At 42.7% G+C, this 24,546-nt stretch overlaps 1 protein-coding gene across 2 annotated transcripts; it reads right to left on the bottom strand.

Annotated features, from left to right (window-relative positions):
- Window positions 1–491: 491 nt before the first annotated feature.
- LOC112242445 (monoacylglycerol lipase ABHD2) lies at window positions 492–24,032 on the bottom strand. 2 transcript variants are annotated; one of them, XM_042316108.1, is made up of 11 exons: window positions 23,827–24,032; window positions 21,991–22,084; window positions 21,192–21,416; window positions 16,452–16,627; window positions 15,191–15,358; window positions 14,776–14,959; window positions 12,304–12,396; window positions 11,733–11,831; window positions 10,181–10,250; window positions 9,875–9,959; window positions 492–5,815 (listed from the first exon to the last, which is right to left on the bottom strand). In XM_042316108.1, the coding sequence occupies exons 3-11, from the start codon at window positions 21,407–21,409 to the stop codon at window positions 5,604–5,606; spliced, it is 1,305 nt and encodes a 434-aa protein (XP_042172042.1). In that variant the 5' UTR covers window positions 21,410–21,416; window positions 21,991–22,084; window positions 23,827–24,032; the 3' UTR covers window positions 492–5,603. The 2 variants fall into 2 exon arrangements, with proteins under 2 accessions (XP_042172042.1, XP_042172041.1); XM_042316107.1 differs by having other exon boundaries at window positions 21,995–22,084.
- Between the last annotated feature and the right edge of the window lie 514 nt (window positions 24,033–24,546).

Here is a 24,546-nt window from a genome sequence, read left to right as displayed (position 1 = left end):
GTCTCATCCTGCTCCTGCATTCATCAGCAACAGAGCATTGGGGTAGGTGCATGTCTGACATCAATGTGTGCATAATTACAATAATTGAATATGGTACATTTCAGAAAATGTTATATAACAAACATACTGTTGACAAGTAGGCTATGGTGTAATGGAATGTTTTGCCTTGTGTGGTAGGTTTTGACACTCTTATGTGGGTGTCAAAACCAGCCATAACATAACACAATATATGTCATGACAGTTTTATGAACATTTTATGACATGATGCTGGTTGTCAATTGTTACCAAGTTGAATACTTATCTAATCAAGATGTTATTTTTCATTGTTAGTATTTTGTTTAGATCATTGACCCCCCCCAAAAAATACAATTAAATCCATTTTAATTCCACTTTGTAACAACAAAATATGTAAAAAGTTAAGGGGTGTGAATACTTTCTGAAGGCACTGAACATGAGACCACCAGTTGATCATGAAGACAATAACAAGAAAACTTTTTACAAGAAAATAATTTATTTTTGGAACACAACCATATTTGTTTTATTAGTACATCACACACACCATTGGTTTTCTTTACAAAAACACACCAGTGATCTGAACTCAATGTCATACTGTATGATTATATCAGTGCACCAAAATTACATTTCCACCACCCTTCCAAAACAGCTAACATCTTCGTACAATGAAACAGATTGTAAACAGAAGAATAAAGCTCTAGAATGTTAAAGTGAAGATTTGTTGATGTCATGGATCACTGTGTTCTTATTGGTGGAAAGGGCTCCATTCCCCATATCTAGGTGTGTTCACCAGCGCGGCATGGTCAGAACGTTTCAGATAGAAATGGATTGCATAGCATTTACAGAGCTTTCTTTCTTGTGGAATCGAGAACCATGTTGGTTCTATGCACTACTTTTCTATGAGCATCGTTCTGGACATTTCAGCCCATGGAATAAACCCCTGGGGATGTAGGAGTGCTGATCTAGGTCCTGAATGTCCATATAGCCAATTATGTATTTTGATCTAAAAGCCTAAACTGTTCCTAGATCAGCACTCCTACTCTGAGACATTAATTACATTTGGCCTCTGATCTCAGTCTGGTGACCTCATCCAGTCTCAAAGGGTTGTTTCTCAAAAGCAGGACCTGCAAGACCATAGTCAGTCACACTTACACAATTAGGGTCAACAAGCAGAGTTAAGATGAATACATTGTTTCGTATCAATCCTAAACTAAACAACTCAGAACATCGGACATGGATTGGAGCCCATTCTCTATGTCCAAACAAAACTGCATAAATAAGATTGTTCTCCCACTTTCATCTTGTACTCATCTTTCCCTCACGTTTGCATTTACACCTTGAGAGAAACAAATCCCTATTGATTATTGCCTTAATCTTTTATAAATGGCCCCTGGTCCCTGTCATACGGTAACATATAACTGGGTCGTTTCACCAAATGACTGCCTTTTGCATCCCTTTGATATTTAAAGTAGAAATTGTGTAACAATATTGCATTTTAAAAGCCTGTTACATTCATTGTAGTGCCCTTTAATATAGATCACATGGAGAACTCAATAAACCCACTTTTTATATGAATAGACTTCCTAAAGTGCACAAAAAAATAAAAATAATATCAGCATTGACATGTCCCTCCATGAACATTTTTAACCCACTTAAGTTCAACATTTCTCCATTGTAAAGCCCTAGTTATTTAGTTGCTTTGGCAGTCATTTCTGAAGATTGTAATTTATTTCATGTGATGAGCAATTCATTTCAAGGGAAACAAAGTCCCTTCATTTTAAGATGAACTCTGTTACTTATGTAAACTGAACTCTCGTTTTAAAATGGTGAAACTATAATAATAACCTAAAGAAACTAATATCTAATAGTCAAATCACAGTGTAAAAGCAGGTGAGCTGGTTCTGGTGTTTTGTGGTGGGAAACGGAGTGGGTCAAGCAGAACACGACAACCCTGTTACTCCATATTTCTAGACAGGCTACAAATGTTTGCACTTTCATTTTTTAAAAGCTTGCATTCAATTGCCCCTCCCGGTTGTACACAACAGGCTCCCATTCCCTCCATCACAATGGGATTTATGGTTGATTTATGATCACCAACCCTATTACTTTACTTCACACTTCAGTCACATTTTTATTGAACCTCTTGAGGTGGGAAGTGTTTTTAATTAAGTTGAACATGTGCACTTTGAGAGAATGTTACCAGCTGAATTCTAAAAAGGCACTGAATTGGTGGAACGACCGAACTATGTATACATTTAATTCATTTGTATGTTTAAAAAGTGAAGACATGTTTTGGTTTTCCAAACCAGAGATGGTGTTAGGACTCATCATACACACCTACATTCATTCATATACACTCACTCTGATCTGCACGTACAAGAAAATAAGTCACCGTAACAATACAAAATACAAAACACATTTAAAAAATACATCTGAAAAACAAACTAAATGTTCAATTCTGGGAGTAGTTTGAAGAGATACAATCCAAACCTGCATTTCTGTGCAAAGTTAGGTGATAAGTGGATTTCTAGACAGAACACACCCTGTTGGTGTGGAGTCATAGCAAAGACGGCTTGTTATGCTGGTGTATTAAGACTCAGATCTTACTCGCTGGGATATCTCAGAACCACATGACTATCGGTTAGACTGGACGAGTCACTGACTAATTGATTTTCTATAAACTTTTAACTAAAACGGTGAAGTGTCCTTAAAAATTGGTAACAAACATTGGTAATAAACATCAGTTCAACAGCTGTATTAAAATCTTGTCTCACTGAGTTAACATCAATAATGTCTAAAGGACTACAGTACAGTAACCTACTGGCTGGATTTAAGACAGAAGTTGTAGTTCTCTCCAAGCCTGCAGATGGCACCCTTGTGTTTGGATGCCAGTTGACTGAGGTGAAGTTCGAGAAGGGAGTGACGGTTTACAAGGCTGAAAGAACTCACCCAGCCAAATGACTGGCATGAGGTGATGTTGAAAGAGCTCATTATGCTACACAGAAGGTATGGGTTGGGTGAGACTGATACGCCTGGATAGCATCCCAAATGGCACCTTAATCCTTATATAGTGCACTACTTTTGACCAGAGTCTATAGGGCTCAGGGTAAAAGTAGTGCACTATATAGGGAATATGGTTCCATTTGGGACATAACACTAATGTACAGTGAATCACCAGCTTTACCTCCCTACAGTTCACTTGGCTGGACCTCTGGACTGGACATGTCATGACAACACACCACCAGAATGGCTGCCTCTGCAGGCTTTGAAGGGAAATGCATGGCCATTATATATAAGAAGAGGAACCACGGAAAGCTATGACGTCTCAGCTATAACATCTAAACTTGATCTTTTGCGCCACTCCCCCTTGAGTTCGGGGTTGAGTCTTTGCAAACCTCAGATTCTCACCTACACATCGTTCTCATATACCTCAGCATCTTTCAGCATTAACATTCCAGCATTCCTTCAAACACAAACGTGTGTGCTAAGACCTTCTGTCCTGACAAAACTAAATGGAAACTAGTTCTCTCCCCTTTTGAAAGATAATGTTCCCTAGCAACAAAGTTGGGCCATTCCCATGTATAATAAACTTCCTCTCTGGTAGACCTCAACACTGCCACCAATATTCTATCAGTATTCTACCACTGCTCAACTAAAAAAATTACTTTTCTGTGATGACTTTTGGTTCAACAAAACAGAGTCTGTTGGAAGTCATTAACACAATGATTATGGCCATCCTACTCAGCACACCTCACAGCTCAGGTCCCATGGTCTATAATACCAGTCATCTACATGAGTGTATGTTCATGTCTGTACAGTGCCCTCGCCAATGAAAGGTTCAACATCAGATGTGATAAACCAGTAATCACAGCAAGTTATCTACGTTGTGACTTTGGTTGAAAATGTATTTGAGTGATATTGAGTCTGAGCTGCTAGGTCCATTTCCATACGAGTGTCTGACACTGGACTGTCTGTGTATTGGCAGTGGGCTACTTTGTGTAAGGGAATAATTCTATAGTCAGTCATGCTTTAGAAGACCTGGAGCTGATCAAGGGTATAGGACTGAGTAGGTTAGGGTTAGTAGTAAGGCTCAGTAGGTTGACTGCACAGGACAGACAGCCAAGGAAGACTCACCCTGAGGGCTAATCTCAAATGACACTATTCCCTACATAGTGTACTAACATGTAGGGCACTATTTTGGAAAAAGTGTCTTATTTTTAAGTACAAAAATCCTCTACTGGGAGGGTGGACTGTAGGGTTTAGTGAACGTGGGGATCATTTGGGCCGTCTAACTTGAAGAGTTATCAACCTCTCTCCCTCCCGTTCGTTAGTGTCACTGAACTAAACGTTACGCAAAACAAACGTTTCTAAACCTTTTATCTTCCGCCAGTCCCATAAAAGAAAGAATAACAAAACGGTTGACTAAAGAAATGTGACATACAACATATAAAGTGCATTGAATAAAGGTGATAGAACAACGAGACAGTAGGAATGTGCATGGATCTCATTGAGATTGACCACAGGTCAGGTCCGCTAGGTAAAAACCTACCTCCACTGCTTAATATCACTGAGGGGCGAGTGAGATCTTGGATGCATCCCAAAAGGCACCCTATTCCCTTTGTAGTGCTCTACTTTTGACCAGGTCCACTATATTTCACCATAGGAACTAGGGTGCATTGTGAGACATACCCAATGATTCTACATGGAATCAAGTGCGAAATAGATACTCATTTTATGGGGGATCTCGTGATCTGAAAATAATTGTATGATAATAATAATAATAATAAACTATTCCATATTTGTATACCTTCCAAAAAGGGCTGCTATTCACCAAGAAAACATATTTAGGACTAAAACAGACAGAACAGAGAATCAGATCAACCTAATAGAAAAGGTCACATACTAAGAGCTATCCCGCAGCTCTCCTTCTCAGCACACACGGCCTGCTAAACTAAACTGTCTTTTTATACATTATTTGCGAGTAACATACATTGTATAAAGAGGCGGTGTTGGTTTAAGACGGCAAACTAGGCTAAAGCCTTGGCAGTCGTCAGCAGTGAGTGCACTGTAGCGTACAGTCACTGCAGCTTCATTAGTCCTCAGAGATAGTACTAGGAGGTTTCTTCTGTGCTCCTTTTCTCTACGACTACACATCTACCATGTCGCTCTCTCTCCCTCTCTTTTTCTCTACTTGTCGGATGCCAGTTTGTTTTATCCCTTTTTTAAAGTGAATATTTGGTCAAAGTCTCCATGGTTGGATCTCAGGGATCTCTCTTGGTAATGTATACGTAAGGACAGAAGTAGTTGTTCCTCTCCACTCCACTAGTTCCCCTCAGAGACAAAGCACAAAGGCATTTAGTCGTTTTAGTTCCTTCACGTGTAAGGTGGTTTTGGTTAGAGGGGGGCAGCAGGAGGAGTAGAGGCTGAGGGAATAGGGGTACCCGGGAGGAGGAGGAGAGGGTTGAGACAGTAGCCCGAGAAGAGGCATGAGAGGAGAGAGTAGTAGTTCAAGTTTGGTTAAGGTTTCTCCTCAGTGAGTGGGGAGGGGGGTCAGAGGTGAGCGAGAGAGGAGTTCAGGAAGTTAAAGTTTACGCTGCCTTCTCTTCAGGACAGGATGTATTCAGGTTCCCGCTTTTTTGGCATGGCGGTTTCTGTTTTTCCCATTGGCACATGGCGTTGGCGTAACCCACGATCACCTTGTCCATCCAGGTGAGGGGCTGGGGGACGAGCACGGCCCCCTCAAAGAAGCCCAGGTGCCCCCCGTGCAGTGTCAGGGCGAAGATGACATTCTGCTTCTTCTCTGGAGGGGGATAGGGAACAGAAAGGGAGGGGGTAGAATTAGAAGATAGTAGCATCTTTTAAAACAGATTTTTTTAGTTGATAGACAAATGGATAGAAATGTATGAGAGGAATGAGATGAGGGATACAGTACAGAAAGCAAGTGGAGGAACGGGAGATGGAACCACTGCCTCCAGGGGCATGTGATCCGGGTCGGCAGCACAACCACCGGACCAGCCCCCGGAACCACATGGGAGTCATTGTTTAGTGACAGTTATGTCAGGAATGATGCCATACATTCTGTAAAATGACAAACAGCACACAATGTTACACCAAGGTCGTAAAATGGCATCATCCGTGTAAAGGGACAGAGATCTTGAGTCAGGCGTCTAGGAGGACAGGGAGAGGAAGGAGAGCAGGGTCCAGTGCATTAACATCAATCACTATCACCAGGTAGCTCAATACCCCTGATGAAAGATAAATAGAGCCTTGATAAAGGCAATAAACATGTCATATCTATCAGGATTGACCAACTAGAACAATTAACTCATGACTCTGTAGCTGAGCTACTTCATACCGTTCGGTTTTGGTTTTTGTTGAAACACCAATTGTTCAACCCAATCCACTGGGAGGTGCACGTCAACCAAAATGGGACAAGTCACTGATTATAGTCTGTACAGTACAGCCTATTTATAACCTATTTAGTGAGGTTAGTGTTCATATATTAACTTGAAATAAACGGTTAGAACGTTGTAAATAACAGATTAAAATAGCACAACAGAACCTTTTGTGAAATGACTGAGCAGGTAGCGGGTAACAACAGTATTACAGGTATTCCCCAGCTGCTGCCTACCAGTTACAACTGGTAGAACAGAATCAGAGTTGGGCTGATTAACAGAATCAGGGTTGGGCTGATTAACAGAATCAGGGTTGGGCTGATTAACAGAATCAGGGTTGGGCTGATTAACAGAATCAGGGTTGGGCTGATTAACAGAATCAGGGTTGGGCTGATTAACAGAATCAGGGTTGGGCTGATTAACAGAATCAGGGTTGGGCTGATTAACAGAATCAGGGTTGGGCTGATTAACAGAATCAGGGTTGGGCTGATTAACAGAATCAGGGTTGGGCTGATTAACAGAATCAGGGTTGGGCTGATTAACAGAATCAGGGTTGGGCTGATTAAGGAAGTAAATTGATATTCTAATTCAATAATAAAAATGGACCCCCATTTTCCATTACTTCTAAATTAAACAGAAAAGTAGAAACCATATACTTTAAAAGTTTCTTGTTCCACAATTGAAATCACTTGGACCCCAACCCTGAACAGAACAGTAGTGTGGCATCCAGACATGGAGCCCTAATTTCTCCAGCTCTAACTGGGTTAGTGGGGGAAAACTGCAGCGTCCGCCTGGTGAGTGTGATCCCACAGGGCTTGTACCAACCATACACTATCTGCTAACATCTACCAGAGGTTATAATAGCCTAGGTGATTCTAGGAAATGACTCATATTTATAAAAAATTCAAAAAGGACACCCCAGCTTTCCATTAGGCTGAACCCTGAAGAGGGTTTGATGTAGGAACACATCCATAATAAACCATTCAGTTTGGCTGGCTGCATCTTTTGGGAAGCGGTCCTATCAATTGTTTAATAGCGTTTTAAAAAGGACCATGAACTAGACGCAGGGAAAAGTTGAAGCTTGCTTTAAAACAGAAATGATGTCTAATATGCAGATTCCATTTTGTGACACGGAAGATAAGTATGAGCAAAGCAGAAGCCTAATTCATCTAAACTGCACACTGTTAAGTAATAATAATACTGTCATATTCTGCATTTGAATAACATTCCATTTAAATCCTAAAATGAAATGGAATCAACTTTAACTCTGGGTTAAGCACTACGCACAAGACTCCTGACTGAGGTTCCAACTAAAAGATTGTTGGCCGGATTTGTCCGCCACAGTCCTAATGACATGTGCCAACTACTTTGCAGCTTAAAGTTTGATTCCAGGTGAGGTGACCACATTAGTTATACAACAGCTTTCACATGTTTCCAGGCTTCCTGTGGCCAGTGTGAGTCAGCCTGACTCTTCAAGGGCAAAGGGGACCGAACCACCAGCAGATTTCCCATTTCAGAGAGTTAGGCAAGGCAACAGCTGATTTCCCCTATCAGAGAGTTAGGCAGGGCACCAGCTGATTTCCCCTATCAGAGAGTTAGGCAGGGCACCAGCTGATTTCCCTAACTCTCTGATAGGGGAAATCAGCTGGTGCCCTGCCTCACTCTCTGATAGGGGAAATCAGCTGGTGCCCTGCCTCACTCTCTGATAGGGGAAATCAGCTGGTGCCCTGCCTCACTCTCTGATAGGGGAAATCAGCTGGTGCCCTGCCTCACTCTCTGATAGGGGAAATCAGCTGGTGCCCTGCCTCACTCTCTGATAGGCAGGGCACCAGCTGATTTCCCCTATCAGAGAGTGAGGCAGGGCACCAGCTGATTTCCCCTTTCAGAGAGTTAGGCAGGGCAACAGCTGATTTCCCCTTTCAGAGAGTTAGGCAGGGCACCAGCTGATTTCCCCTTTCAGAGAGTTAGGCAGGGCACCAGCTGAGAATCTCCTATATCTCCACCCTGCATCTCTGTGTAGTGCAGGCCACAACAAGCCAGTGAGCTAGTGTTCCCCTCCATCCCAGCTCTGGGACTCTATAAATAACAGGTCACATCACCACCACACATTCAGCACCACTTTGAGGAAACGTGATCATTTCAGTAGGGGACTTCTCTTTAGACCTACCCCTTCAATGTTTGCTGATCTGTAAGGTGGGAAGCAATATTGTGGAAGCTCTACCACTACACAGCTTATACCCAACCAGAACCTTCAGACATGCTTACATTAAATGGTAAGGGCAAAGGGAGAGGGATAGAGAGCAATTTGGGATGGGCTGTTCCAGAAATCCCGTGAGAGATGAGAACTGGCTAGAGTACTGTCCAGTCCATGGATCTAATATAATCCAACAAATGGTGACTAGTTGGTAGTGCTGAGGTGGTTGTTTCCATAAATAGCATGCTTTCCTTTACTGCTCCATTTGATCAACCCAGTAAACCCTTGAGGATTGAGCTGATTGGCCGCTATTCTCAGTGTTCTATTTTAAAATGATAGAACACCAATCATGGTAACCTATCATTAGAATCAGTTAGTGTTGAAAAAAATGCCAGACTTTAGTTTGCATATCTAAAAAGGTAATGCCTAGCGGTGTCTAGAGTCTAAGTCACGAGCACATGAGGAGACGGAGGCTCTCATCTGTGTGATACACTACCGTGTGTGTGTGAGTTTGAGTTAGAGCCAGTGTTAATCAGTCAGACATTCCCAACACACCTAGTTGTACATACCGCCCCCTCCCTGGCCTGGGTGTGGGACTTAAAGGATTCATCTGCCTATTCCAGCTCTGCTGTTTCAGAGACAAAGTAAGGGAGAACTTTGTACCAGGTGTTGAACTGGTGAAAACACAGTAGACTTCTAATGATTTCCCTTGTGGTAGTACACAAATAACATGTGCTCATACTGTTCTGGACATTAAAAAGTGACTTTTCAAAGTGGCTTGCTGACACCAAACACCAAGTTAATTTTAGCCATGTGTTTTTCTCACTGTTACAGTACTGGCTAACTTCTTATGGAGTGGCTGCATGATCAGATTCTCTGGATGCCTCTTCTCAATAGCTAAAAAAAAACAGAACTTCAGCGCATAATTATTTTAATGTAGCTCCACTGCTCCCTCTGCTTTACATAAAGGCATGTTGTACAAACATCTGTTGTAACTATAAACAACATGATCAACATGTTGTACAAACGTCTTTGTCTGTGTTAACTATAATGACATTGCATTATAACAGAAGCAGGACACAGACAGTCCAAGTATAGATGACATGTTTTCAAGTGGGGAATTACACATGTTTATCTCTGGGGAAAAGGTGTCCTGGGGGACCGGATAGGGCGGTTCAGCCGAATGGCCCTGTGTCTCTGTAGGGACGAGCTCTGAGTAGAGAAAGTGAGTGTGTGTGCGCGCGTGTGTACTAATGCAGGTGTTTGTTACCTGCCAGTGTGCGAGGGATGGTGAGCAGAGACCCGTGCACCAGAGGATCGTCTGCAGAGTTGACCAGCAGAAGTGGCACGTCAACCTAAAAAATACAACCATAATTAGATATTGGGCCTGTGTATTGCATACAGTATAAGAGTCCACTTAGACACAAGCTTAAATCATGAACTCTCCAAAGACCTCACACTGTTCTAAGCACTTCCTGTAGTACATTTCTGATATTCATACATACATACATGTTTAGAAAAGTATTCTTAATTCACACAGGAGAGAGAAAAGTAGGGATAAAGAGTATCAACCTACATTGTGAATATAATGCACACAGCTCTCCTTCTCGTAGTATTCTTTGAGGGAGTTGTGCCCGTGGAACTTCCTGCAGAGACAGGAGGGGTGACAGGTCACAAAACAAAGCAGCATGCTGTGGAAACTGGACAGGGATTATTAAGTGACATACTATGTGGGTGAGCACATCCCTATGAACCATGCACAGCAAGATACTCAGAGGCCTTTCTTAGGGCTGGGCGATATAGCAAATTAATGTTTTAGAACAATGTTCAAAATGCCTGTATCGCAAGAATCAAGGTAAAAAAATGTATTTTTTTAACTGTCTTTTTTCTCATTTCCTTTGCTCCTTCTGTGCTGTGTTCACTGTGCACCTTCCCACTAGCACAGACACCAAGCCCCTCCCCCTGACACTCACCACAACAAAGACTAAAGAGCACTTCTTCCTCTCTGACAATGAGCAGTTTAAAATCTATCTGCATTTAAACTAAACCATTCTAATGATACCCTTTTCATGTCTCAACTCCCAACATGTAGAACAGAGCAGACCTTACTAAGACGTGAGTATCAACGACTTGGGCAAATGTCTGCTCAGTTCCTGTCGTGCGCAGCATTGCGGTAACACCATCGCTAGCAGCATTTTAGCCACATACTGTTATGTGCCAACTGTCCAGTAGGCGTTTTATAAATGTGCAATGAGCATAAAAATACGCATTAATATCCAGAATTGACAACTCGTTCTCACTTGATTTCAATATCTAAACAAAGTGAACAGTTTGTTCAAACAGGTGGAGATGGACAGGAGGGTGTATTCATAACAGTTCAACTGTTATACCATGTTAGCAAGCAAATACACCCAAGTTGGCTAGACTTGACATATAAAGATTAGCTGGCTACTCATTAGAAGGTGTGCTTGAGAGGTTGACCTGTGTTCATTATCTATGCCTGCTACCTTAAGTCAGTCATTATTAGTGAATGTACATTGTACCTGGTTCTGGTTAAGTTTCTTTTTTTTGTTTAAAGGGCATTTTCATAGACAGGTTTGAAAGCCAGATCAGTGATTATTGCCAAAAAGCAGGTTAAACTATTTAATTATTAATGGGTCTTATGGTTGAAGGCTTAGGTATAATTTTACAAGCCCTGAATTCCTTATGAAATGCAGTGTTTTGACCTTAAATTGTGCAACAAAGCTTATTTCAAGATTTAAAATCGAGAAACTCCCATAAGTTAGAATTTGTTTTAGGCGATAATCGCCCAGCCCTGCTCAATGGCTCCTAGCATATTGTTCCTATGTATTGACAAAACTCAAAAAGTTTGGCTTGAACTTCAGCAGGTGCTGTTGAGTGTTGACAGTCTATTTTAAACATACAGCCATAAATCTCACATTGACCCCCTGTGAAATCAGTTCTAAATATTGTAGTGTTGAGGACTCAACACTGATTTCACAGGGGGTCAATGTGAGACCGGTTGCTCACAGGAATAATTGCATTGTGTGTCATTTTAGCATGTGTTCCTTATTAGATTCTATTTCGTGTCTTTTACTCAAATGTATTGTGGGGGGCGTGTCCTATACCTCATGATGGTTTCATCGATCTGCATGAGGGAGGTGGCCGTGTAGAGCCGGCTCAGGTCCGCATCCTCCATCTTCGTTGCATTTCCAAACAGACTGCCCCTGTAAACACACACACAAAATGTTGAGACATGGCGTTGAAACACGTGACAACACAAGTTTTTCTCAGTAAAATCTATACCTATACCAGGAATTTCCATGCCTAATTGCCTCCATTTCTTTGGTTAAATAGTTTGCCTCAGGGAGCTGCTCTGTACGGGTTTGGTGTTTCTCCTCCATGGGGAATTTTACTGATCTGCTGGGTTGTGACTGAGTTAAGTCCAAGCCATTTGTCATAGATCTTAAATAATATAAGCCATTTAGCAGATGGGTGGCCCCAGCAGGGCTTAAATGGGTGTTATCATGTGATGATAGCTCCCAATCACCACATGGAGTTTCCACCATATGGCTTTTACAGTAATTTGGCCATTTCAGAAGTATGAGAAGTGTCATGGCCCTAGGGTAGGAGCTAGGGATTTCTTTGGACTGGGCCTACCAGTGTGAATGTGCTAAGTATTGGAACAGGGCTGAGTACCTGTGTGAAAGGATGATCTTCTTCATGTTGTCGGCCATGAGGAAGTTGTAGAAGCGTCTGCACTGGTCCCACTGTAGGAACGTCTCCTGGGCCCTGTATATATATACACACACACACACACACGGAAGTCAGTTGTGTGTAGAGAGAGAACTAATTATATTGTTGTCATGTTTATATCTGTTTGGCCTGACAACCAACATACTCAAAAGTTGGCTAAAGCATGAAACACAGGTTTCATTACTATAGGCCAATGAAGGACAACAAAAACCTGCTGCCAACAACACTTTGTACTCTTGAAGCTGCCATGCTAACCATCACCCCACACATTAAATCCGCAGAACGATCTCTTACTGCACTATGAACTCACCAACACTACCTAGCTAGCAACTAGCTATCAACAAGCTAGCAGTACTAGCTAGCAACAAGCTAATAACTAGCTAGCAACAAGCTAGCAGTACCCATCTAGCAATTATCTAGACCAACTTCATATCTGCTAGTGCACATGTGAAACAAGGTTGAGAAGTAACTGATTACATGTTATCAGTTACATGTAGGCTAAATCTGATTTTTTTGCCTGACCACAAGTTCAGAGACCTCTATGATGACACACAGTGTTTGATGGATCCTTTTTGTCTTCTTCTAATGCCTCTTAAGGGGGAAGTAATCAAAAAAGTAACTTAAAGTAATCCGATTACATTACTGAGTTTGAACAATCCAAAAGTTACATTACTGATTACAATTTGACAGGTAACTAGTAACTAACAAATTACATTTAGAAAGTAACCTACCCACCCAACCCTGATGAGAAATACTACAGAGGTAGCATATATAGTGAGAACTACGCAGCAGGCATAACAATCCCATTCAACAGATGGCATGGGGAATGACAAAAGACAAGGCTTTAGCTATGACAGACAGGAATGGAAAATAAAACAGAGGTATAAAGACTACTCCCATTTCACAAAAGTCCAGTCTGCCTGGTCCTGACACACTCACGAACACACTGTTTACTCTCTGGACAGAGCAGAGTGTTCCTGCCAAGAGACGTTGGCCACGTTTCAAACTCAAAGGTGTGGTTCAGAAACACCACATGTTTCACAGAGTTCCATCTACTCCATCCCAGAGCGTGTGCAATATCACATCTAGAAACACCAGAGTTGTGCGTTTTCAGTCACTGTATCGTGATAAAAAAAGTTCTCCGTCACGACAAAAGCTCAAGTGATTACAAAGTCTATGCTCATTATGATAACAGGCAGTCTGCTTTAGACCCAAGTGTAATCAAATAGAGTACAGGGACTAAGACAGAAGGGAAAACACTGAAACAACCTCCATGGAAGAACTGCATGGTGCATGAAAACGAACAACCCAGGTTAACAGAGCAGCCAACAGTATGAGTCTGTTTCAGTACTCAATAACACAGAACTACTGTACTGGAGCCTACATCTTTGCCTATCTCAAAAGACTTGGCAAGGCAACAACCAGTTGTCTACAGCGGAGACAGACCGGCACCCAGGCAAGGATAAAAGGCAGGGCATCTGTCCTCTGTCTTTGTTGTGTTAGTCACCAGTCCACTGAGATCACAGATAAAGCCAAACTACAGGACATGATCAATGATGCTGGGGAAAAAACAGGATCCCAGCTACTCTCAGCCTTGTTGCCATCTTGTCAGACAGAAAGCTGCTGGGCAAAGTGAATTCCATCTGAGTGAACCTCCTTTTACAGTAATTACCATAAAACGCCTTGTTTGCTAAGTTCGCCATATTGTACATTGCTCTCTGTCACTAATTTCTTCTATTGGCATTAGCACAGTATACATGATTCTGATTCTAGCGCCAAGACAGTGGCAATTTGAAAAAACTAAAAAGTTAATTGTGCTTATTTACTGGCACATTGAACCATGTCGCGTGCCGTAGTTTACAAACTCAGTGGATAATGTTCAAACTAAGACATATCTGAATTCCTTCATCTTTATGCACCTTCACCATTCGTAAAACACAACTGAACAGTATGTCATTTTTGACAGCTGTTTTACCATAGCTTGCAAAAGAGTAGCAATGGATGCTAACCAACTGCACAGTAAATAACTTCAGCTAGCTAACTTCACTAAGTTGGGGCAAAACACTTATTTACATTAAGTTGGCTACGTTACAGCTCATTGCTAACAAGCATAACACTGCCTCTAAAAAAGACAATGTGTCTCCACTGTTTATATTTTGATGTTTATGACACCTTCACTGACCTAGTATACAGCTGTGTGTAAAAAGGGCATATAGTATGTAATTTAACAAACACCATTAGCTAGGCAAAATGTCCATTCTGCGTCCTTGCGTAGAAATTATAATACACAAACGTGTGCAGCACTGCAATTTGTAACTCCACAGATGAACACTGGATAGCCATTTTGAGTAGCTCTTACATGTTGCTTTTGCGTACTTGCACAGGGTTTAAATAAGTCTTAAGACCGTAGCCCACCTGAGTGCACTGTATCCCTGGCAGACGCTGACGCAGCACAGCACTCTCTCCTGATTGGTCCGGTTCTCTCCCAGGAACTTGCACACGATGTTGCCTCCCAGGCTGAAGCCCACCACTATGAGGTGGGTGTGAGGGAACATCTTCTTGATGTAACCCACCATGGACGCAAACTCCCACGTGCAACCTACCAGAACAAGCACACGGACCAGAGTAAAGACATTACATACTGGGGCTTTGAGTTGGTTCCTTTCCTTGGTAGCATAATTCATGGCCATTGATCTGAAATGAGGGTGGTGTGGTGAAAACCTGTCTTTCACCTATAATTTCTTCTTGTTGCTTTGTGTGTTTTATTAGGAGTATGTGTGTGTTTTATTAGGAGTATGTGTGTGTTTGTACACGCCTGTGTAGTCCTCACCGTAGGTGAACATGCGAGGTGAGGTGAGCTCAATGTTGGGCAGAGCACCCAGGTGATTGAGCACAGCACACCTGTAACCCTCCTTCTGAGAGTGACCCACAAAGGTGCGGATGTAGTGCTTCTCGCTATGGTTACCGATCCCCGGGCATATCACCATGGTGACGTCATCTGTTGGAATAGCAAACATACGGACAGATGGATCAGTGAGCCGTTTGCAAATGAAAATATGTAAAGGCAAGATTACACGTCCTCATGGGCCGATCATTGCACGGTGTGGTACGGAAATCTGACAGGCAGCAAACAGAGACAGTATGGTGCCTCAATAAAACCTCTATAGGATGAGATGTCCCAGTGACTCAAATAATAAAACAATAAGTAGCCTAGTTACCAGAGGCTCTTCATTACCTTTATTTAACAGGCTAGTCAATTAAGAACAAATTGTTATTTACAATGACGGCCTGACAAGAGGCAAAAGGGATACAAATCTATATGTTTTAATAACTATAAGATAAAACAGACAACACAGACAGAAGCCACTGGCAACAGCACAACTAGAACAGGAAACAAAGTAGATGTGTGAAGTAAAGCAACATGCTTCCTTCCATATGGCAACGCAAACTACTGACCATTAGAAACTACTACATCTCAACTCGGAGGTCAAAACAAATTATCTACGTCGCAAATGGCACCCTATTCAGCACACTACTTTTGACCATGGCCAATAGTCTGGTCAAAAGTAGTGCACTAAATAGGGTACCATTTGGGTCGCAGCCCCTGATCTCATCACCTTAGCCGAAAGTAAAGATAGTAGAGTTTACCAAGAGTCACGGTCTGTAAATCTGTGTCCTCAACAACACTGACATAATAATCACCTACAGAACGGGAAATGGAACCACAGGGTAAACAAGTCCATGGACCAAAGGCGTCAAAACCGCCCTGACAAACTGAGCCCAGACAGGACCAATACCGTACATAGGACAGGTCCATAGCACAACATTGGGCTGATGAATTTGCTCTCATGCTTCCAATGAGCTCATTCAACAGCTTTCCTTCCCATTGCACTTCTCTCCTTGGTCATTGCTGTAAATGACAATGTTTCTCAACCAGTTAACGTAGGCATAGAAAAGGTAAGGCAAGCACATCTCAATTGAGGGGGATGGTTTTGTTTTTGAATGTTTATATTGAAAAAAAAAGAGAGTCCTGTGCCAATAGAGATTTTCCATTCTTGATAAATGATCCATGAATGATTGAACTAGCCCACCTCCTGTCCGGTGGTCCCCCATGGGCTCGAAGAGGTCAAAGGTGGCGGTGGCCCCATCTTGCATGGGTAAGTACTTCCTGAGGCCTATGGGGTGAGGGCAGCTCACACGTCCCATCTTGCCATACAGTGCTGTCTGTAGGTGGCCACTTTTACCCCACAGCAGGGGCGGAATGTACCTGCAAAACACACAGAGATTCACTATGGGCTGTTCTGGCTCGGACAAGGCTTACTTTGTCCAAGGCTTACTTACTTAATTTACTTTACAAGAGATGAAAGGTTTATTTGCAGGTAATAAAATACATTGTAATTCTTGGTATAGGCCCTAGGAGCTCTATCACATAGGCTAGTAGCCTAAATGGCACACATACAGTACACTCTACAATGCCATGCTAACTCCAGATCTGTGCACAGAAACATGTGTGGAATGTGCAACAGTGTCCATGAGAGGTTTCTGTAAGAAACAAGCACACAACAGAATTAGGATGTCCCTTGAAGTAATAGAATAACTTTACTTGATGACTTGTTCTTGCTTCCAGTTGTGTTATTTTGGTGAGTCAGCTAATGTAGTATACAATTTTACTTGTATAAAACCTTTAACTAGGCAAGTTAATTAAGAACTCATTGTTATTTACCATGAAGGTCTACTAAGTGGCAAAAAGGCCTCCTGCGGGGAACGGGGCTGGGATAAAACTATTTTTAAAAAGGTAGGACAAAACAGACTTCATGACAAAAGAGACACCAACACTACATAAAAAAAGAGAGACCTAAGACAACAACACAACTAGAAAACAAAGCAGCAGCTCAACACAGTAGCAACATGACATGGCAGCAGCACAACACGACAACAACACAGGGGCAGCAGCACAACGTAACACAGTAGCAACACAACATGGCAGCAGCACAATATGAAAACACAGTAGCAACACGACAACAACAAAGTGGAAACAGCACAGCATGACAATAGCCCAAACGTGGTTAGGCACAGACAACAAGGGCAAAAAGATAGGTGATTTATTTGCTGTGTTGACTTTCAGTCACAGTGCGTTGGAACAACATTTATACACAGCGAGGGACAGGGAAGAGATTCACATTCCTAAGTAGAACACACACGAAGCTGACCATCCTTGATAATGCATCTGCCCTGGTACTGTATCTGTATGGGAGTAGACGTAGGTAAGGGTCCAACCCTGCAGGAGATCAAAGTGGATCTATCTGCTGCTAGCACTGCAGTGAGACATGAGCTGGGCTAGTCATATCACAGTCATACAATCTACCATCTCACATCCGCACACTGAGTTTAGCACAGACGTACACCGAACATTTAGCAGGAAACCCTTGGCAAATGGCCAAAAACAAGTAGTGTTTCCATTTTAGGTCTGTTTATAGATTAGCAGCCACGATAACAAAAGAAGGAGATCGATGTTGACAATTGCAATTTCCTCAAATGTAGCTTTGGCCTGCTCACTCTGGCCTTCAGATTTAATGTCCCTGTGATGAAATTGAGATAAATAGAACTAGGTCATAACAATATTTAGTGATTTATGCAAAACACTGACACCTTATGCTATCCCATAGTTTAAGGTACATCTGGAGCGAATAGCTAGGCAGCTCCCTGACTGGAGCGAATAGCTAGGCAGCTCCCTAACTGGAGCGAATAGCTAGGCAGCTCCCTGACTGGAGCGAATAGCTAGGCAGCTCCCTGACTGGAGCGAATAGCTAGGCAGCTCCCTGACTGGAGCGAATAGCTAGGCAGCTCCCTGACTGGAGCGAATAGCTAGGCAGCTCCCTGACTGGAGCGAATAGCTAGGCAGCTCCCTGACTGGAGCGAATAGCAGCTAGCTAGGCAGCTCCCTGACTGGAGCGAATAGCTAGGCAGCTCCCTGACTGGAGCGAATAGCTAGGCAGCTCCCTGACTGGAGCGAATAGCTAGGCAGCTCCCTGACTGGAGCGAATAGCTAGGCAGCTCCCTGACTGGAGCGAATAGCTAGGCAGCTCCCTGACTGGAGCGAATAGCTAGGCAGCTGTGAGGCTGTTTGCAGAGATAACCAAGGTCGGAGATAACCAAGGTCAGGGTGATCCTCTCCCAGTCAAAGGATGAACTGACGGTCCACACACACGGGTGGGGAGTGTACACACTGGTACAGTAAATATCGTCAGCGAGCAAAGTCTGTTGCTAAATCAACAGTTACACAACCCCCCTCAATCTCATCTTCCTTCACTGTCATTAGAGCAGTCTGAGCACCTGGACATTACTTCCCTTACATAACACTCATCTCAAAACACACAATGACCGCTGATGCTTCCCCACACAATTACTAATATTACAGATAAGACCTCCAACCCCTGTGTAAACATCATTATCAACTCTGACGTAGGTAGAGTTAGGGAGGTAGTATGAAGTAGAACAGAGAAGCAGGAGTACTCTGGACCTCCAGGCTCTGATTTAAATATCCCGATATAGACTAATACACTAAAGTCTTGGTCAGGTTTGATTCCCCAGAACATTCTCGCTCTGCGAATTATCCTCGACTGGCAGGGATGACGTAATGTTGTCACAGGAGGACTAAGAGGACAAGGGGAGGAGTCCGGGCAGGCAGGCGAGGGGGGGGGCAACAGACCAGCTAAGACCACAAGCAAAGGCTATGGCCCAATACATGACTGATGAAAGCTACACTTTTGAATATCTACTGTGTGAATGAAATCAGTCTGTCAAATTGCCTACACTTTAGAGTGGTGTAGGTCTGGGTGCTCCAGTCAAGACATTCCAGCAAACCTGTGTCCACACGCATGTAGCTACATGTCTGTGCGCAAGTTTGTGTCCTCAAGCATGTCTATGTGCACGAGTGTGTGCACTGTAACCTGCTGTTGCCCTTGACAGTCAGCAGCAGACCAAAGGAAACAGAAGCCAGCGTGGGCTGATAGATAGACAACTAAGGGTGTTGTCTGAGGTACAGATCAAAGTCACAGGTCTGTTCTATAGGAGGTCTGATTTAATAACTAGCCTTTTCATATGATGCAATACACATCCCTCTGATCTACTGCCTGAAGGGGTAACCACAACACTTTTGGGGGGTAAAATCATGGGGTAAGAGTTGGAGCTAAACAAAACCTAAGCTCTTCGAGGCATTCATAAATGATATTCTTCAAAAAAACAATAGCTACATATCCTTAATTTAAACATTCAAAAACAGATGTACCAATCCCACATTGCCCCTTTACAGGGCTGGTTTCCTGAACACAAAGCCATCCGAGACAGATTGAGATAAAAGGCCAAGTAGACCTCTGATCATGGAAACCTGGCTTCACTCAGCATCAGAGAAGAATGGCTCTGCTGCACATCACTCCAGTGCAGGACCTGCCCTTTCAGAGGCGAACTCCCAAACTACTTAGGCTATTCCCAAACTCTCCGTAGGCTAAATTGAATAAAATATTTCAGCTGCGCCCTTATTTTCTAGAATACAATGACAGATGGAATGCATGGACTGCTTTGAACACAGAGTCGTTGCCCCCCTGTCTCATATTTCCTTCACTGTGTACCTCTCTCCTTCTCCATGACTGATCTGTCCGTGGTCACCGTGCTGGAAACAGTGTTATGCAACTCGACTGGGTGTCACTAGGAGTTACACAAACCGTCTTGGACCATTAGTCAGCATAAACAGTGCCAAGGAGCAATTGATGAATGAAAGACAGCCCTACTAGCCCAATATCCTTTTACACACATTCTGTCTTGGCTAGCTTTGGACTGAGTACAGCCCAGTGGAGGGATATAGTGCAAAATTAAGATTAAAATGTATTTAATTAAGAAGCAAATAACCTACTGATTAGTATAATGAACCTTTAAATTATAAAATCTGCAAGAGTTGGAGCTAAACAAATTGTCTTATCACATACTTATTAAGCCTATGACTAGATAAAATGAACTGACGGCAAATGTTTAACTGGGCATCCCTCCCTGAGGAAGTCTGGAACATTCCAGGTCCGTTAGTCACGGCTAAAAACACACCAGTCTTAAAACACAGACAGACTGTCAAACAAAAGCAAACAGCGCACATGAACACACACAAACCTCAAACTACATCTACAGTCTGTTTGGATAAAAAGTATCTGCATCCCAATTCCCTACGTGCACTAGTCTTGACCAGAGCCGTAAGGGGAGCACTCGTGGCCAGAGATTTGAGATGAAGTAACAGAGGCTTACATAATGAGACAGCAGCTGAGGGAAGCCTCCAGAGTCTCCCACTGGGCTTCAGACTCCCTTAAGACAGGACTATTAGGCCAGTAGAGTAGAGTACTGGCTCTGAACCATGCCACACATTCAGAGAAACCTCTAGTCATACAGGAGTATCGTTTTTTTCCACAACACACAGGAGTTCTTTGGAATGTGGGACTAGATGTCGGCTATAGTGTAGAGTGACAACAGAAGTGTTGGTGCGATCTTGGCAAGGCGATCATGGGTGCAGTGGTCCAATTACAGGCTACTGAAAACCCCCTGAACAAATCATAGGACCCCAATAAGCTATAAAATACTTGTGGCCTTGGGTTAGAGTGTCCGCCCTGAGACTGGAAGGTTGGGTTCCCCCGGTCGAGTCATACCAAAGACTGGAAAAATGAGACCTGATGGGTCTCTGCTTGGCACTCAGCATTAAGATATATTGGGGGTAAAGACCTGTACTAGACTAGTGTCCTGTATGGTCGCAGAACAGGGCCAAAGACTGAACCACAGGCAAAAAGGTCACTCACTCTTTGGTCAGGATGGGGCAGGACTTGAGCAGGAAGCGGTTCAGGGGCGTGTCCTGGTAGGTGATGTCAGGAGCGGCGGTGGGACTCTTGAGGTTCAGGCAGCGGACGATGACGTACAGCACCGTGGCGACCGCTGCCAGCTTCATGCCGTCGAACATGGCCGGCATCTCCGGGGCGACGATGGTGTAGTCATAGTAGCCCGAGTCTTGGGTGGCCATGGTGCCTCTGAGAGACAAACACAGAGAAGTAAACAAAGCGTTAGACTGTAAATACTCCACTTAGAACAAATACAGCTAGTACGGATGATCCTGCTACACGGAACACATTAAATCAACTAGCCTACATCAGCCATGCTCACTAGTACACTGATTAACTGTACCCTAGACAACAAAACTACATTAATGTCACTTTAAACTTACATCTTGTTCACCAAACTTAATCAGTGGCAGTAAACAGTGTGGACCATGGAACAAACAGAGGGCACAAAGTGGTCTAGCTATTTCTCTGTCAAAAAGAGGAATTCAAGGCATGTAGCCTAGCAACAGCTAAATATGTTTCAGCTGCCTGCTAGCAGCAATGACAGAAGCAGAAAATTAACAAAGCCAATGATGGTAAACAGACTGGCCAAAACAAAAAGAGATGGAGGAGAAAGAGGTAGGCTGGTTTACAGTCCAAAAAGAGGAACTTGTGGTATGTAAATATGAGAGTCAGATGATTAGGTAGTTTAGATAAAACAAACAAACAAACTTCAGAACATGGATAGGAAAGAGTTGAGCAATTCTATCAAACAATTACTTACTTACAATTTAGGTTTCAATTCAATAAAAAGATGATCCACTCTGTCCAACAGCCTTTATTTGTGCAGTGACAGAGTCACAGTGACGTGGTCAAATCTGGAAGAAAAACAAACACTTTTATTTCATGTTTTAAAACAGGTGTTACGAATTTGCACGATCTGCCAAGACAACCCAACAGAACATCAGAGAAATTGTGCCTCTTCATATCTCCATACTAGACTTCTTTCCTTTAACATGGTTCTACAATCCCTGTAGTTCCTCTTCAATATTAAGCACTGACCTCAAACCAGTCATTTGTGACGGATGTGATAAAGGTCATTTGTCTCCTTGGTTAACAAGAGAATGTGCAATGATCAATCCTAACAGCCCCATTACTAACAGTGATCCCGCTGTCCTCCACTGCTCCAAATGGAATTCCCTGTAGAGCATGGAATTACTGCGCTCTCCAATCAGAAAGAACACTATCTGATAAGAATCAATTACATTAGCCATGGCCACTAAGGTCAGCAGGCCGAGCACTTCTATGAATCCTTTCTAAAGCTGTGTGCACTAGGCCTATATAGGGAATAGGGTGCCTTTGGGATGTAAACTAGGCTCTGTGTGTTCTCATCTATACCATCTAGAATGCATTAGTTATGTCCTAATAACAACTGCAGTAACTACAAGCCACTTTTTTGGGGAGGGGGGGGTTGAAACCATACTTTAAATTTCATGGATGCTCAGAGCTTGCATCCATAGCTCTGTCTATGAATTTGAGTGTTATTACATTTCTCAAACCCCATCCCTCCGCATTTTACTAAAACAAGTGATGGGTGGCCGCTTTGTTGTTGTTTCATGTAAACTGCAGATTGACTCTGATGTGGGAAGGCCAGTCAGTCATCCAGCATGATCACTGATGTAGCCTTAAATCATTTGGGAGCAGGTGCCTCAATAGGCCACGGATAGCCTGTGCTAAGAATCACCGCCTGCCCTGCCATCATGAGATACAATAACATTCCAGAGCTGCGTAGTTGAGAGATTAGGGAAACCACCACGGGCTCAGCCCCATATCATCCTACTCTTTAATCTGTCTGTCACAGTAGCGAACACTTGCAGCTGGGCATGAGTGAGAATGCAGAGCGATGGCTTACCCCAAATTTAACTCTCCTGTTTTAGTTATCATCACATGGACCACATTTTTTTCCACATGTGTATTGGTAGGCAGGTGTAGGAATAATTTGCCTAAGTGTGTGATGATGACAATATAGGAATAGGAACACACTGAATGAGAAGACAATTACCTAGCAAGCTAATTTAGTTAGCCATCTCAGTAAATGCAGATTATCATGGTGCGCAGCAAGTCAAGCCTAGTCAAGGGAAACCCACCACCAGCTACATACAGTACGCACCATGCAGTCCCCGCTGCTTTTTCTATCAATGGCTTTGCCACCGATAGGTAATGCTGGACACAGCAATATTTTAGATGGCTTTCGTAAAATAAAACATGTTTTTGTCGACATAAGTAATAATATAGTAAACAAGTAAGAGAGGACTAGTACTGTAACGTTAGCTCGATGCTATTTGGCAAAGGGCCCCAACTCACCATCCCTGCTTTTCGCGCATCCACAAGCTAGTGGTGGAATGAATGTTGACAACCTCTCTCGCAGTATGTCAAACCAACATACAGCTAGCGAACTAAGCAAGGTATGTGTTCAAATGGAAAATGGCATTTGTTAGGTAGTTAGCATACCTTGCTTAGTTCGATAGTGGTGTGTTCAGCTAGCTAAACCGACGAAAACAACACAGCTCCCTGCGCCCCGTCCCTAATCGTAACAGACAGAAATAGCTGGCAAACTAACCTCGTTTACCGTCCTCTCCTACACCGTGTCCAGTCTTTTCCTTTTCTCCTTTGTGTCTGAATCCGTGTCTTTCCATAGGGATGTTTCTATATTTATCTCGAAATAATTTACGGTCCGTCTTTTCTATTATTTCCCTCTCTGTCGATGGACATGCATTAACATGTAGCTACCGCTAGACTGACATCTCGGAATTCACTTCCTATTCCTATCTCATTTGCATATGATTCCCCTTATTCTATTGGGTTACAAACGCAGATACGTAATTTCTCTGACGTATTTTCCCCATCTCTTACACAGCCCGGCTCCAGTTTCTTTACAGCAATTGGCTAAAGAAAATGAATATAATTGTATCCCCCAAAATATATTCAGGAAAATAACACGCTTTACATATTCATCCGTAATTTAATATATAGCTAGCTCAATGATCACAACCTATTGCTGAAACGTGTGGAGCGTCGAGCGTTAATGTATAAACCAATAAAATTGGGTCTCATATAATCCATTTCATTGATCAAATGATCAATAGCATATAGTCTTTCTTAGAATGTGCAAGAAGCATGAGGATGCCTCCAAACGACAGTTATGTTACATCAATCAATACATTCCCTTTTAGAAAAAAATCGGAGCACTTTGTTCAGATAACCTACACATTTCAGCTGAATATGTAAAGACTTGTCTTACAAAACCTTTCTTATTCCTTCAAGCAATAACTTTTGTGCA

This window comes from Oncorhynchus tshawytscha, unplaced genomic scaffold, assembly GCF_018296145.1.
Source record: "Oncorhynchus tshawytscha isolate Ot180627B unplaced genomic scaffold, Otsh_v2.0 Un_contig_6717_pilon_pilon, whole genome shotgun sequence".
NCBI classification, from domain to species: domain Eukaryota; kingdom Metazoa; phylum Chordata; class Actinopteri; order Salmoniformes; family Salmonidae; genus Oncorhynchus; species Oncorhynchus tshawytscha.
Note: the sequence above shows the minus strand (reverse complement) of the source record. Positions and strands in the feature narration are given on the sequence as shown.

Coding starts and splice junctions, on each gene's coding strand:
- LOC112242445 (XM_042316108.1), bottom strand. CDS start 21,409: ATGGCCACCCAAGACTCGGGCTACTATGACTACACCATCGTCGCCCCG. Junction 12,397..14,775: donor CAGGGATACAGTGCACTCAG/GTGGGCTACGGT, acceptor ATATATATACAG/GGCCCAGGAGACGTTCCTAC. Junction 10,251..11,732: donor ATCGATGAAACCATCATGAG/GTATAGGACACG, acceptor CTGTCTCTGCAG/GAAGTTCCACGGGCACAACT.